The sequence below is a fragment of the Passer domesticus genome, chromosome 5 (genome assembly GCF_036417665.1).
Source record: "Passer domesticus isolate bPasDom1 chromosome 5, bPasDom1.hap1, whole genome shotgun sequence".
In the NCBI taxonomy this organism is placed as follows: domain Eukaryota; kingdom Metazoa; phylum Chordata; class Aves; order Passeriformes; family Passeridae; genus Passer; species Passer domesticus.
In genome coordinates this window covers 43,714,526-43,728,699 of record NC_087478.1, presented here as the reverse complement: position 1 = coordinate 43,728,699, position 14,174 = coordinate 43,714,526, and the positions used below count along the sequence as shown (strand labels likewise).

General features: G+C 33.8%; 1 protein-coding gene across 5 annotated transcripts in view; it reads right to left on the bottom strand.

The window, feature by feature from the left end:
* CFAP54 (cilia and flagella associated protein 54) overlaps positions 1 to 14,174 on the bottom strand; it is a 101,538-nt gene that overhangs the window by 41,680 nt on the left and 45,684 nt on the right. For all 5 annotated transcript variants that reach the window (XM_064419779.1, XM_064419780.1, XM_064419781.1 and 2 more), the window contains 13 exons: positions 11,556 to 11,645; positions 10,799 to 10,925; positions 9,954 to 10,047; positions 8,828 to 8,967; positions 7,042 to 7,260; positions 6,505 to 6,641; positions 4,834 to 4,982; positions 3,944 to 4,171; positions 3,519 to 3,742; positions 3,284 to 3,419; positions 1,612 to 1,726; positions 906 to 1,058; positions 198 to 395 (listed from right to left, as the gene is read on the bottom strand). In XM_064419779.1, the coding sequence (XP_064275849.1) occupies positions 198 to 395; positions 906 to 1,058; positions 1,612 to 1,726; positions 3,284 to 3,419; positions 3,519 to 3,742; positions 3,944 to 4,171; positions 4,834 to 4,982; positions 6,505 to 6,641; positions 7,042 to 7,260; positions 8,828 to 8,967; positions 9,954 to 10,047; positions 10,799 to 10,925; positions 11,556 to 11,645 (2,010 nt within the window). The remainder of the gene's footprint in view (positions 1 to 197; positions 396 to 905; positions 1,059 to 1,611; positions 1,727 to 3,283; positions 3,420 to 3,518; positions 3,743 to 3,943; positions 4,172 to 4,833; positions 4,983 to 6,504; positions 6,642 to 7,041; positions 7,261 to 8,827; positions 8,968 to 9,953; positions 10,048 to 10,798; positions 10,926 to 11,555; positions 11,646 to 14,174) is intronic.

Sequence of the window (14,174 nt, the reverse complement as noted above, 5' to 3'; positions counted from 1 at the left end):
ATAAAATGAGATAACCAACTAGGATCTAATGCAGATTTCCTCAATCAAGAGGAAGAAGGTTGAACATCCCTGGAAACCAGCCTTCAGACAGTTACAGCTGCCTGACAGAGGAAAAATAACAACGGAATAAACATATATACACAGACAGGCAGAAGGTTGTTACTTATCTGTAAGCAGAAATTGATGAAAAAAATTACCTATAGTTTGTTCATAGGAAGATATAATTACTGAAAGGTGTGACTTTGGTATTGGTCTACTTTCAACCGTACTGGAGAAATAATATTTTTCTTGAGAAAGGTCACACGGTGTCGGTAGAAATATCACTTCATCTACTACATTAAATTTCAGCTTTCTGCTTGAAGAGATATGACTGCTGATTGCTCTTCCAGTATTTTCTAGATTAGAAAAGTGATTTATATGATCAGTTTGGAAAAGTATTATACTATTTCTAGCACCGCAAATATTTCCAAACCATGTTAATCAAACAAACATAAAACTCCTGTGTACCCTATTTCCATTTGGTTTTCTATGCTCTAATTCTGTGTTTCTCCTAATTACACTCATTAGACATAATTCAATGGTCAGTGCAACCAAAGGGTATGTGCTCTGTTAGGGAAAACAAATTTGGCAAGATCTACTAGACAGTCCTCTGACAGAGGTATGGCTGCAGACAGACAGGTGACACAGCTGCATGAAAAAAAAAAAAATATCATCTAGACAAATCATAGGAAATAAGGCTTAGAGCTTGTGCTTATAGAGCTTCAAATTTTAACTTCATATTCTATATTTTTTCTAATTGTCAGTAACTCAAACTTGAATTTAGAAAAATCTGTTCCTTTCACTCTTTGCTATTTTAACTGCATGTACACTTTATTAAGGGCAGAACACTTCAATGAATCACTTACCTTGTGTGTGTGCAAGAAATAATGAAAGTAGTTTCCTGCTGTGTCTCAGTGCTCTGCTTTGATATTTAGATTTTTCTAGAGTTTCTTTAAAACATTTCAGTGTATCATTCACATCAAGAGGCACACAAACTAGGGCTTTTGCTTGATTGTGATCTAAAATGAATTAATAATTATGGAGAAAAATACTGTAATATGTAAATAAATAGTTTTAGTAAATCACCCTGTAAAACATATTTGAACATTTTCATAACTTCAAAAATAAAGTATATTCAAATATTCCCCCTTTTTCCTTGTTGCTTTATGAATTAAAGCAAATAATTAACCACCAGAAACATTAATTCTGCCAATAACAATGCTGATTCACATTAACACATGGGTATATTTGGATATCCAAAAGTAACAAAAGAAAACTGGACCAAGACCACCATGCTGCCTCATAGGCTGTAGGCTATCTGGCACCTGCTTTTCTCTGCTTTCAGACATAGTGTGAATATATTTTGAAAGATCTTGACAACATTACAATCCATCCAAAATATCAAGAACATTAATGTGAAGACAAAGCTCTGTTTATAATAAAAGAAAAATTATAGGAGAAGTGGAAGACTATAATAAGGAAAGGAAACAGAATTTAAAAAAAAATTCAGTATGAAACGAAGTCAAAACTCTGGGAGAAAAGAGAACACACAACACTGATTTGTGCTCTGACCTGTGGAATCATTATTCATTGGAGGATTGAAAAAGCATCCAGGCAAAATCCCTTCACTGGCAGAACGAGCAACAGGCAGCTGTAATTTGTACCCTATGTAGTTTCTGCATCTCATCTAAAAAGCAGGATTTGTTTAATATGAACTGAATAATATTAAGAAAAATTAACATTTGCTTCTTACAGTCAAATATCTATATACTCAGTCATATGACAAAATAAAAAGAGGACTAATTAAGAGAGACACCAGTGGCCCATAACCAGTACTCCTGTCAGTAAGAGGTGAAACATTCACACCTAAATATTGGATATAAGTGTTTCAAAGTTACTGCACTAAACTCATCTCTTACTTGGTATTTGCCATAATCATTAGCAACTCCTTGATGTTCTGCAAATATTCCACCTTTTTTCTCCAGATGAATGCATGCTTGCACAGAACCTGTCACTAAGCATGCCTAAAGGACATGTTGCCTGGGAAACACAATGGAATACTAAATACAGAGGTACAAAATAGCTCTGAAGCAAGTAGCAACAGCAGCCTAACTCTGACAGAGTAGCAAACTTCCAGACTTCTACAAAGGACTAATCCACAAATGACTTTTTATTTCGCTAACACCACTTCAGAAGCAGAAAGGACCAACAGAACTAGTTCTAGAATTCTCTGAATGGCATTTCTTTATGAAATGTAACCATAAACTACAAATTTCTTACTTGAAATCCTTATTACTATTAGCTAACCCTAGTCTTTAATCTGTAAACTGTCTTTCAAAACTATGATTACTTTTCCACAGCTCAGTTATCAGCACTGTGAAGGGGTTTGCTATTGTGCCCTTCTATAGACAAAGGACCATGTTTGAATGGCTGGGCCAGAGAGAGCCAGCAGGAAATAGAGAACACAGAGCTCCTGAGCTGCCCTTGTGAGCCACGGATGCCTTCAGAGCCCCTGCATGCCCTGGCACCACTGTGCTGTGGAAAGGCAGTGGCTCCTGAACCCCATGTTCATGTTCAGAACAAACCTCTTTGATACTCCAAATCCCACTTCCCCTTCCTCTCCTTCAAGTCCTCTCTTTACTTTACTGATAGAAACATCCCAAAAAGATCCACAGTGATACTGACTTTAGCAAAACTTCTTAGAAATAAACCTTACATTAAAAAAAAAAATGGAAAACTCTAATTTCTAATAGATAATTCAGTGTAAAATTCCCAAGTGGCACTGTTAAGTAAATATATTATATAGAGCCATGGCTTTTAATGAGAGGAACTTGCTGAGTTGCTTAGGGATTCTTTTGGTTTTTTATCCGCATTGGCAGTGTTTGGTTTAACTCAATTTTATTAACTTTTGAAGCAGTGTTCCAATGCAGAAACAAAGCAATATCCAACTAAATATTTTAAGGTTTAAAGAGTGGCACCAAGAAATAACATGAAATTAGATTTAGGCTTATTATATGGAATGGGTATGTTGTGCATGGAAGAAACGTCCTCTGGATCACCTGCTGCTCTTGGAATCATGTCATACCAGCCTTTTCATGCACTTCAGTCAATTATGTTCATTAATTTGTTATAATTGACTATTTGGGAACACATAAGAAAGCATATTAAGCTAATCAGTGAAAGTGCTTCTCCACATTTAGCTCACATTAAGAGTTAGTGCCCCAAAAAGAAATCTGTGTTTCACCTTTTGTGCATCATCAGACAGATATTTTGTGAAATGAGATTCATGGCTGTCTGAGCCACTGAACTGCTGTATCCTCTCCAGCAGCTGCCTCTGAGCATACACCAGCAGTGGACTCACTTGTTCTGTGAACCTCTCACTGGAAAAAAAACAAAGTGTAGTAATTAAGCAATATAATGGTATATTAAACTATATAATGTTAACTTCTTTAGTTTTTATTAGACCTGGTATAACTTACTGTGTAAATATGTTAAATTGTACAGCTATGTGCACCAGTGCTTCCCATTTCTTCATTTGATACAACAATTCTATTGTTTTAAGAAACAGATTACATATCCATCTCAGGTCAACCAAATTCACATCATCCATGGGAGGCTGGGGATGAAGACCAGAACCACCATTCTCATCCACAATACCTCCCAAACAACTGGGAATGCAAAAGTCTCCTTCGGGATCCACAATCTACAGTGAAGAAACATTATTATACCTGTTATTTTCAAATGTGCTTTTAGGACAAATCAATTACAGAGATCAGAAAGTACTGTAAATACCTAAAAAACCTGTTAGACAAAAAACTTGAAGACACCAGAATATAATGCAAGAAAGAGAAAACTCTAGTGAAAATGTGATAACCAAGAGTTGTCTTAATAAAATAATTTTTACCTTAAGAGAACTGCTTGCTTGTAGGTCAATTATCATATCAATGATCATGTCTGATGCAAAATAAAATGGCAACCAGATGGTGTTGCAAAGAAAATCCCAGGTAATGGGAAATGCTTCCATATGGGAATGTGACTGGTTAGCAATCAATTGACATTCTTGAGTATAATTCCAAAGCTCTCGACAAGCATTTTGAAGCAATGTCCAGTGGCCACCACGGTGAGCAAGAACCTGTGTATACCATTCAAAATATAAATATACCTTGGAAAGGCAGAAATTAAAAGCTTCATTCTTTTATTGCAAAATTTAGGCATAAGTAATCTTTCAGAATTACAGTCTAGGCATTACAGAACCTTAATTTTTACCTTTTCATAGAAGGACTAATTTAGGACTGAATTTAATTGTAGGTTTTGGTGTGAGTATAAGAAATAAAAATTAATTCACACCACCTATATGTGTGCTTTTACTTGGATTTAGAAGTTTTTATGGGAAGAGTAGTTAGTCTGCATTTCCCTTCAACCACTGATTCTCCTGTTTCTAGTGTGAGATTCACTAAGACCTGTAAAGAGAAAGTTAAATCTGCAAGTATTTTCAGAAAAATTTAACGAACATGAAAAGAAAAGTTACAAAGGTGGAATAAAAAATAAAACCACATAAATTATTGTATGTTTGATAGAAATATATATTATTTTAGGCGATATGGCTGACATTTCATATATTGTACTTGGATATTCTTCAGAAGATGAGAAAACATTACTTTTAAACAGTGAATTTTTTAAAATTTTCTGAGGTCTTTTCATGTAAAAAATAGTAAATATTTCAAGACATGCTTAATGCGTTAATTACTAATGCTTAGTAATATATAGTGTAATAAGAAACCAACCACATGTTACCATTGCTCTTTTCAAATGCAAGAAGATGCTTGTGAAATGCTTCAGTAAAAGGGTATTTGATGGAAACCGGCCCTGCTTTTCAGTCTTTGCTGTTCGACTTCGAGGACCTCGACTCTGTTTATTTCTGGTTTTAGGAGATTTACCTGTAACTGAAAATGAAAAGTTCACTTTTCACTAAACTAACTAAAATTGAGTTTAAGTTCTCAAAAAAAAAAAAAAAAAGAAAAAAACAGTCAGCTATGATTTTCCTGTCGCAGCTAAATACTTAAATGTTAGGAAATGCCAATGTTAAGGTTATCATATTTGTAAGGTTATGATATTTCAAATACAAGATGTTTTTACTTAGGAATTGGAAGGAAAACAAGCTTGAGCAAAATAATAATGGCTCCCAAATAGCTTTCAGTCTCAAAGTCAAAACATAGTCCTCATTTAACTTCTAGGAAGAAATGACCACGACAAGAAATATCTTGGCAAGCTTGCAAGAATTTTCTTAAAAAGAAACCTCTTAAAGGAGATGTTAGGAAAAAAGAAGGATTTCTGATAAATTCTGTGGTATGTGTAGAATTCCTTCATTATTTAATTCACTATCAAATATCCTCCAAGAGGAAGGGCAAAGGTTCATGGTAGTGGAATATGGTAATATCTGAAATATAGGTTTCAGGCAGAAGCTAATTCCAAGCTATATAATACTTGAACTCTATGGCAAACTACACATTTTACATAATTCTTTTAATCATAACTGTTGCAAATGCTAGGAGATAGTAAAGAGGACTTTTATGAGGTTTGATCTTTACATCCATGGCTGTACAGCTATTGAAAAGACCAGGCCTGTGATGACTTGTTGAACTTCTGGTGCCTATGCAGAGTTTGTGCTGACTTGCACACTACCAGTGACATCTGAGGAAATCAATGTCCTGCATTTCACAATTACCCAGAGATAGGAGCCTTTTGGCTCCCGTTGAAACCTCATAGATCAAAAATAGCTAGCATAATAATAAATGTTAAATATGAAAGACAGAGAAATTAAATAAAAATGGTATAAAATAAATTGTTGTGTCTGACACAGGGAAACACAGGGGAGAAAGCAGTAGAGAAGGAAAATTAAATTCTACTTAAAATTTGAAAGATAATAATAAGCTTCAGTCTCTAACTTTAAAAACTACTTACAGAAAAACCCAGGAAAATTTTGACCCACTAGGAAATGTAAAGGAAACTACCAACCAATTACAAACCTCAGAAACTGAAAGAAATTATCAATGCATTCAGAATAATTCAGAATATTATCAATTTAGTATGTGCAGGTAGTGTGGTATCTGCAAATTAAAGCTAGTATCATTGTTATTTTTTAAACTTACAAACTTACTAATAAATTATAGGATAAAGAATATCTGATTGATAAAATGTAACATATTTATTAATAGATTAAACAATACTCAGCATGATTAGATATGCCACATCACTTACTATTCAGCATCACTTCTGTTATACTAGGTATGCCAAACAAATACGGAGGAAAATTAAAACCTAGAAATGTCTTCTATTAACTTGGCAGGACTGACTGTTTTTCCAAAGGTGAGGTGGACAACTAATGATGGAGGTCACGACAGACAGAAACCAAGAAAAACAAAAAGTTGAAACTGATTTCAGTTGCGCAACAATAAAAATTCTTACCGGTTTCGGTTTCAGTCTCTTCTGACTTTGTAAGGAGAGGAGTTGTTGGTTTTCCTAAGTTATCGTCTGCAGCCTCCCTTGCCAGTACAGTGCCAGAATTGTTTAAAGAGAATATCTCAGGATCCAAAATATTGTAACTGCAGAATGGGGGAAAGAGAAGAAAACAAAAAAAAACCCCCATATACCATATAAAAAAGATTTTTTTATGTACATACACAAAATTCAGTGTCTCAAAAGTGATTAACAGCAGCTTTAGGAATAAAAAATAATAAATTATAGCCAAATGTTATAAGGAACCAAAAAATAACTTAGTATAGCATATTTCAAAGCTTTCCTCTCACCAATGAAGTTAGCAACCAAAACTGTGCCTGATGTCCACAGGACGGAAAGCAAAACTTCTTACACAGTAAAAAGTAATTTCTATTTGAAAGCTGAACTGTTTGTATGAATATATTGTAATTCAGATCTGTCTGCATTAACAGCAATAACACAATTATCTCTATTAATAGCAATCACTGATGGTGCAGTAAGATGTACCTGTCCAGATGCTGTGAACCACTAATTCCAATGTTATATTGCTCTTCCAGGTTCTTTTTAAATAGGTGGTAGTGTGCAACTGCCAGATAGATATTCATCTGAGACTTCCAGGGCATCTCTTCAAGACACAATTGACAGAACTGACTCCGCGTTACGTATTTACTCAGCAGCATCACTAACGTTTGATGAGCTAATTTCTGCAACTTATCCCTGACTTTCCTAAACAAAAACATATGAAGTAGCAAAAAATGAAAATCTGTTTTCTTGAAGCTCTAGAAAAAAAAGTCCTGGTAAAGATACACCAATATTCCATTGCATATCCCTAGATTTATATGCATAAGCACATGACATATTTCTAAATAAAATACTTTTGCTTTAGTCAAGAAAAATAACTGTGCTTTCCTTCTTTAAATGTACTTAACACACAATCAATCCTATTTTATATTTTAGCAGCTTCTATAAGATAATTGTCTTAGTACTTTAAAGAGTTTAGATCATTTCGAAGTTATTTGTCCCTGAATTGTACAGATTATTATAGCAAATACCATGTGCTTCCAAGTCAGTTCAGGAGGGTCTTCTATTACACTATAAATCTGGATTTTTTTTATTGCTTTGCTTTGGTAGTTAAGCACATCCAGTATGAAGAGAATATAGTATTTCAAATCTGGATGCCTGCCTTTAATTTCCAGCCCAAGTTTTTTAAGGTTTCCCTGAGAGATGAAAAAATTCCCTATTACTTCACAAACATACAATAATATATTCAAACCAAATCTCATTTTTTTAAATGAACTGTAAACTGATTCCTTTATTAATCTAAATTATTTTTCTGCCTGTTTTTCACCTTGAAAATGTGGGAAGAATAGTATACCACATACAATTTTGATTATACTAGATGGCATTACTGTTATGTAAGACACAAAAGAGTAGCTGATAAAAACCCAAGATAGGTTTAAAATCCCCTCTTCTGCTGAAAGCCATGAAAATCATTTTAAGCAAGGTAGGGTTTCTTCTGTCAAGGAGGAATAATAACATTTTTGGATGGTTTAGGTGAATATTTAGATTATATGGAGACTTTGTTTAGGTTATTTAAAACACTTCCAGAATCAGTTACATGATTGCTTATATGCAAATATTTATAGTTTTCTATTTGCTAATTACTGAAATCATAAGTGACCAAAGGACCAAGTTATAAACACTACACATGCTTTTAGGTCAGAAGGTAACGTTATTGGCAAGTTAACTAAATATAAACAAATATCTGCCAAAAGAAGAGGTGAAATTTTATTTTTTTTAAATCAAAAAACAGTTTTCTGGAAGCTACAGAACAGGTAGTCCAAAAAGTCTAGCACAAGGACCACAAAAATCATTCTCAAACTACTCCTACAATTATTAAATTATTTATTTAATAATAAATATATTTAATTGTAAATATTTTATTAGCTTTGCAACAGATAAACTCCCCAACACAGTTTGAAAAGCATTATAATACACAGATTATCAGAGCTTTTCCACCTTGATGAATCAACATGCTCAAGCTAACACAATTGAAATACAATCTTTGATTATTAATACAAAGACTTGAAATCATTAACAGCTATTAAATAGAAATGGAACAGATTTTCTTGAGTGGAAACCAATTTTATACTAAACTGTACCAGAAAAATGTGCAGAGAGGAATGTGCACAAATTAAGTCTTTTTGATATAATAAAAAAAATAAAATACACAATTGTAAACTAAATTTCAGTCAAAATATTTTTTCTGTATATGAGCCTGACAACTGCTTACTTTTGTGTTTCTGGAGAATTCATTGCATCTGGATTTTTCATAAAATACTCTCTGAGAGGTCCTGTCTTAGGCGCAGCATTTTTTGTTGGTTTCTTTGAAGGTGATGCCTTTGGTATCTTTGAAGGTGGGGTATTCTTTCCCTTTAAAATAAAAATCTTGCATCAAAATCTTAAATATACTTCAAATATATATGTATATTTGGTAATATGTATAATTAGTAATGTATACCTACATTACCAATTACTTGAGGTATAGAGCAGTTTGGCTTATGCAGGACCAGAACATTAAAAAATAAATCCTGGAAATGGTTGTCAAAATAAGACTGCAAAATAAATACCTAAAAAATTCCTGAAAATGTCACAATTTTTCTGCAAAGTACATGTCAAATGCCTGACACAAAGAAGCCAGCCAGGTCTCTAAACATTTTCTTTTATATATCAGTGTTTTCATCACAGAAATAATGACAGTTCTTTTCCTAATATTAGAAACAGTAAAACTTTGTAATGCAAAAATGGAGACAGAAAAACCCTTATCCTAATCTATCTCAGATGCTAGCAGTATTTCAACATTACTAGAGGATTATGAGGGAGAAAACTCTTCCTCCAAAATAATACAAATCCATTAAGTTTATTTGCATCTTCCAGTAAAAGTAAAAATTTATTTTAAATTAATTCTGAACAAAAAGCCTTTACTGTGCAATTAGAACATCTACACAAGGAGTCAACCACGAACAATTACTCACAAAAAAGTCTAAGTATGTATTGTACAAAAAGGCCTGAGCTGATCTCCTTTTCTGAATGTGATGGTACCCAAGACATTTCTATTACCACCATGTTCTTTTAAAGGGAGTAAGGAAAGGCAAGTTTCTTCTGATTTTGGAATTCCTTATTCTGACTCATCTCAAATTCTCACAATTGTTGGTCTTTCAGATAAATCCCACGCCAACTTTTCTTCCTGGTTTCAGAAGTGCAGAGGTCAGCTGAGGACTAGAGTTTGTATCCCAAATTTTAGGAATTCTGGATGTCTCTAGATAATATTTTTATGAGATGATTTTTTTTAAATTTATTTTGTTCTTATGATATTGCTACCCAGTAAAAATACAAAACTCCTTAAAAATATAACTCACTTTCTGAACTCCTGCAGCACTTTTGCTTTCTCCCAGAGTGAGAGATTTTACTTGTGTTGAAATTCCATCAGCACCAAGGAAGTTCTCATTCCTCCTGATAAAAAATATTTTTTAAAGCATCATCATAATCACCATCATGTTAAACTCCTTTCATAGTAAAAGATTATCTTTGGGAACATATAGAGCAAATCAAGCAATTCCTATTTCATTTGCAGTTTTAAATTCAAAAGACTTTCTTTTCTTCATCCTCTTAAGAAAATAGGAATTGTTAATTTTCAAGGTTTATTATAAAAGTCTGAATTTATGAGTAACAACTAAATCACCTTCCTAAAGCTAGTAAAATAAAATAGTTTTCTTCATTATCCAAATTATATTACAGAATTCTGCAAATAATTTCTTCACGTCCTATTGTTTTGGTCTCTTGTAACCACAATTCCTGTTCCCTAAAATACATATCTCATTTTCACTGATTATTTGCCTTTCATATTTTAAATATGATTAGTTGCCTTTCATATTTTAGAAATACTGATGTGCTTTTTTAAAAGCAGGATCTTCTCAGGTAAGTGTCTACACTTTGGCTCCATTTATCTTTTCCCCACAGAATTTTTTTGACACTATAGTAGGCCCTGATCAGTTTGCTTTGGATTTAACCCATCATACCTTCCTAAACTATGCCACCACCCCACAATAATATCTGTGTAATCCTCTGTGTTCTAAGAGTCATGGAAATTACTCCTGATGGGTCTTCTGAAGGGTAAAACTTAAGAGTTTCTTTTGTAACTGTGACTCTCATCAGCCTCAGTAGGCTAACTAGGTGTTACACTACTACTGTAACAGAGATCTACCTTTTCAAGTTATTTTCCACACTCTCTGCCCACTCCACAACACACTCAAACTTCTCTTCATTCAGGACTTTGTGCAAAAGTTGAACGAAGAACTCAAGGAAACGTCTTTGGCCTCTGAATTTAAGCACTGCAATAAGGTAACAAATAACACAGGTGTTTATGCTCTAACAGAATTCTGAATCCAGCTAGAATTACAGCTACATATGCCTCAAAGCACTTATTTATGTCAGGTTGTGTACTCATAGTGACACTAAAATCAGGGATACACAATGGCAGTTGCTAAATGCTTCTTTTGATTGGGCATACAGAATCATAAACTCACTCTATTTAATATACTCTTAGAATGACAAACATTATAGAGACAGATTTCTGTGAATTCCTCTTCCAGTGAGATAATTTAATGTGGAATCTCAATTTTAAAAGAACATTCCATACAAAGAGAATCTTTGAAAACTTGGTGCAATTTTTAAATTTACTTGTGTATAAAGGTTACTAGAAAACAAACATGATTGAATTTAAAATATTAATATTTTATATACTTAGCATGAACACCCCAAATAATTGGTTGCGTTCACTTCTCAATGTGTTTATACCGAGAACTTTTTATAAGCTATGTTTCATTTGATTTTCTATATTGGAGAACTAAATGAAGGTAACATTCTCAAGATCTTATTCGAAGCAGGAATGAGATTGCTTTACTGGCAACCTTCTGAAGTAAAGGAGCCCTTACAATCAATATAAACACCAACTACCCTACCTTCACGATAAGCATTCTCTGATGGCCAACATGAAATTACAGGGTAGAGGAGCAAAGGAGATTCCTTTCCTGTAAGCTGTTTTCCAGGACCTGCATCAATAACCAAATGAAATCGATTATGGAAGGTAGTGACAAGATACAATAGAAACTCTACTTATAACTAACAAAAAAAAAAAATCCTTCTCCAGCACAGAGTCTGCTTTTAAATCTCTCACTGTCATGAGAGAGGATGTCTGGAGTTCATCAGAGGTCTGAAGAGCCATGAAAATCATATGTAGAGAAGAATGTGCAGAAAGGATGTGTCAAAAATGTATTTAAGGCTATTCAGCAAGAACAGATCCTATGATACTGCTGTTGACTAATGCTTACATTCATACTCTGTGTATGGATAACGTAAGTAGGTAGAGGATTCTTTTTTCTTAAGCTAAATATTTACAAAAATAGATGTTATTCAGTTATATTCTATAAATAATATACTGTATATCGAATACACAGATATGAACATTATACAGAATATATAGGACAATAACTTGGATTCAAGCTTCTGGCAGTTAAACACAACAGCTGATTAAACATCACTATCTGACGAGCACCAAAAAAATGTTACATGTACTACTTGTTATTTCTTCTTAATAAAGAAAAACAATCTACAAATTTTGTGCTTAGACAAGTCCTGTGGTTGAAAAACATCAATGCAGCAAATCCCTGAAAAAAACAAGATTAAAAATGCACTCTGGAACCAGTTGCAATTGTGGATCAATAGCTACAACCTCCAGTGAGAGCAGTCAGTTTAGGTATGCTGAATGTAAATAATGTCCAACTAATTAGGACAGCCATCAGGAAAAGCAGACTTTTTGAAAATTTCTTTTTAGGATACTCTTTCTTAGTACTCTCTCCCATTTGAAAAGTTCAAAAATATGTTGCTCCAAATAAGCATTTTCACAAAGAAAAATATGTCCCAAAAAATTTTAATGGGAAAATATTTGAAATTTCAGAATTTAAATTGTACTGTGTGTGAAATATTTTGGTTTTCTCTTCTTTTGAAAGAAGTAAATTCAGCTCTTTTCAATTTTTCTTGTAGACTATCATCAGTAGAATGCTAAGTGTTGATCCAATTATAAGGATTTCCTATGACAAGGCTTTTTCCAAAACATTACTAACAGCATGCCCTACAGGTGTGCACATTGTCCTAAACCATTAATACATATTTGTAAGGACAGCTGTAAGCTTTGCATGGCCACACCAAAAGGCTTCTTCTCAATTTGTATCCTGAAACTATTGACAAATAGGCTATTTCAAAAGCAGAGCAGACTTTAGCGATCAATTATTTGCCAGCTATTGAAAATATGAGTTTTTTCTAACAATCCATTAATTTAACTTTCTATTAAGTACACTTGCAATTAACTTGGAGATTTTTTTCCTTATGTGACTTGTTTTGCAGGAATGTAGGCATCAATGTGAGCAAATATGAAGGATTATTTCACAGATTAATGGAATTTTTCCATCACCCCTTATCCTATTTTTCACAAGAATGCTTCTCTTCTGAACAAAAGCATGTACAGAGGTGATGGATGATAACTAGAACATGAGGGGTGTGGTCTTGCAGCGGCATACTGGGCTATACTAGAAACAGCATGGCCAGCAGGTCAGGGGACATGACTGTTCCCCTCTATTCAGCACTTGTGAGACCACACCTCGGTTACTGTGCCCGGGTTTGGGCACTGTAGTACAAGATACTGACACAGGGAAGTCAAGAGAAGCACAGCCAAGATGACAAGGAGCTATAGTGCATGAAGAGGCTGAGGGAACTGGGTTTATTCAGTCTTAGGAAGAGAAACCTAAGAGAAATCTCCACTTATCTAACAGGAGGAATACAGAATGTGGAGACAGACTGTCCTTACTGATGGCACAACAGGAAATTGAAACAAGCTGGAAAACAGAAAATTCCAAACACATATAAAGAAAACCTCTCTAACCACAAGAATGGTTAACTATCAGAACAGGTTGTCCATAAAGGTTATGAAATCTCTTTCTTCAGAAAGAAGCTTTCTTCAAAGTCTGGACAAGCCTCAGAGCAAGCTAATCTAATTGTACCTATTTTGAGAAGGGGGTTGGAATAAATACCTTCCAACCTATACTACTCTACAATTCTATACAGGCTCCAAGGAGTACAAGTCAGTGGTGCCTCCGAGATTAAGTTCTAACCAAATTTCCTTTATAATTCTTACTTGTTAATTCTTCTAATTTTGGCAGGATTATTAGCCATAAAATTATTGTGCTTTATCCACACTCTAAGATATTTTAAAATATGTTTATTCATTCCCAAGTTAAAATACTTAGTCAAATACTAGGATGCATGCAATTCCCTCACAAAAAGGACAATTTCTGTTAACTTTCTTCAGGGAGTTTTCACCACTAAAATTTCCTGCAGTGGTCATTACTACCAGCAGTGGTCTTTGCCACTGCATTTTCTGATTAAAGAAGATAAAGCAAGCCTAAATAACAGGGAATCCAATTTAAACAGATTGGAAGAACATAAATATTTGCAGAACCGTTCACAAAGGAATATTCCTTTGAAAGAAGAAATGAGTGTTCCAGTGGAAATTACAAAAAATATGA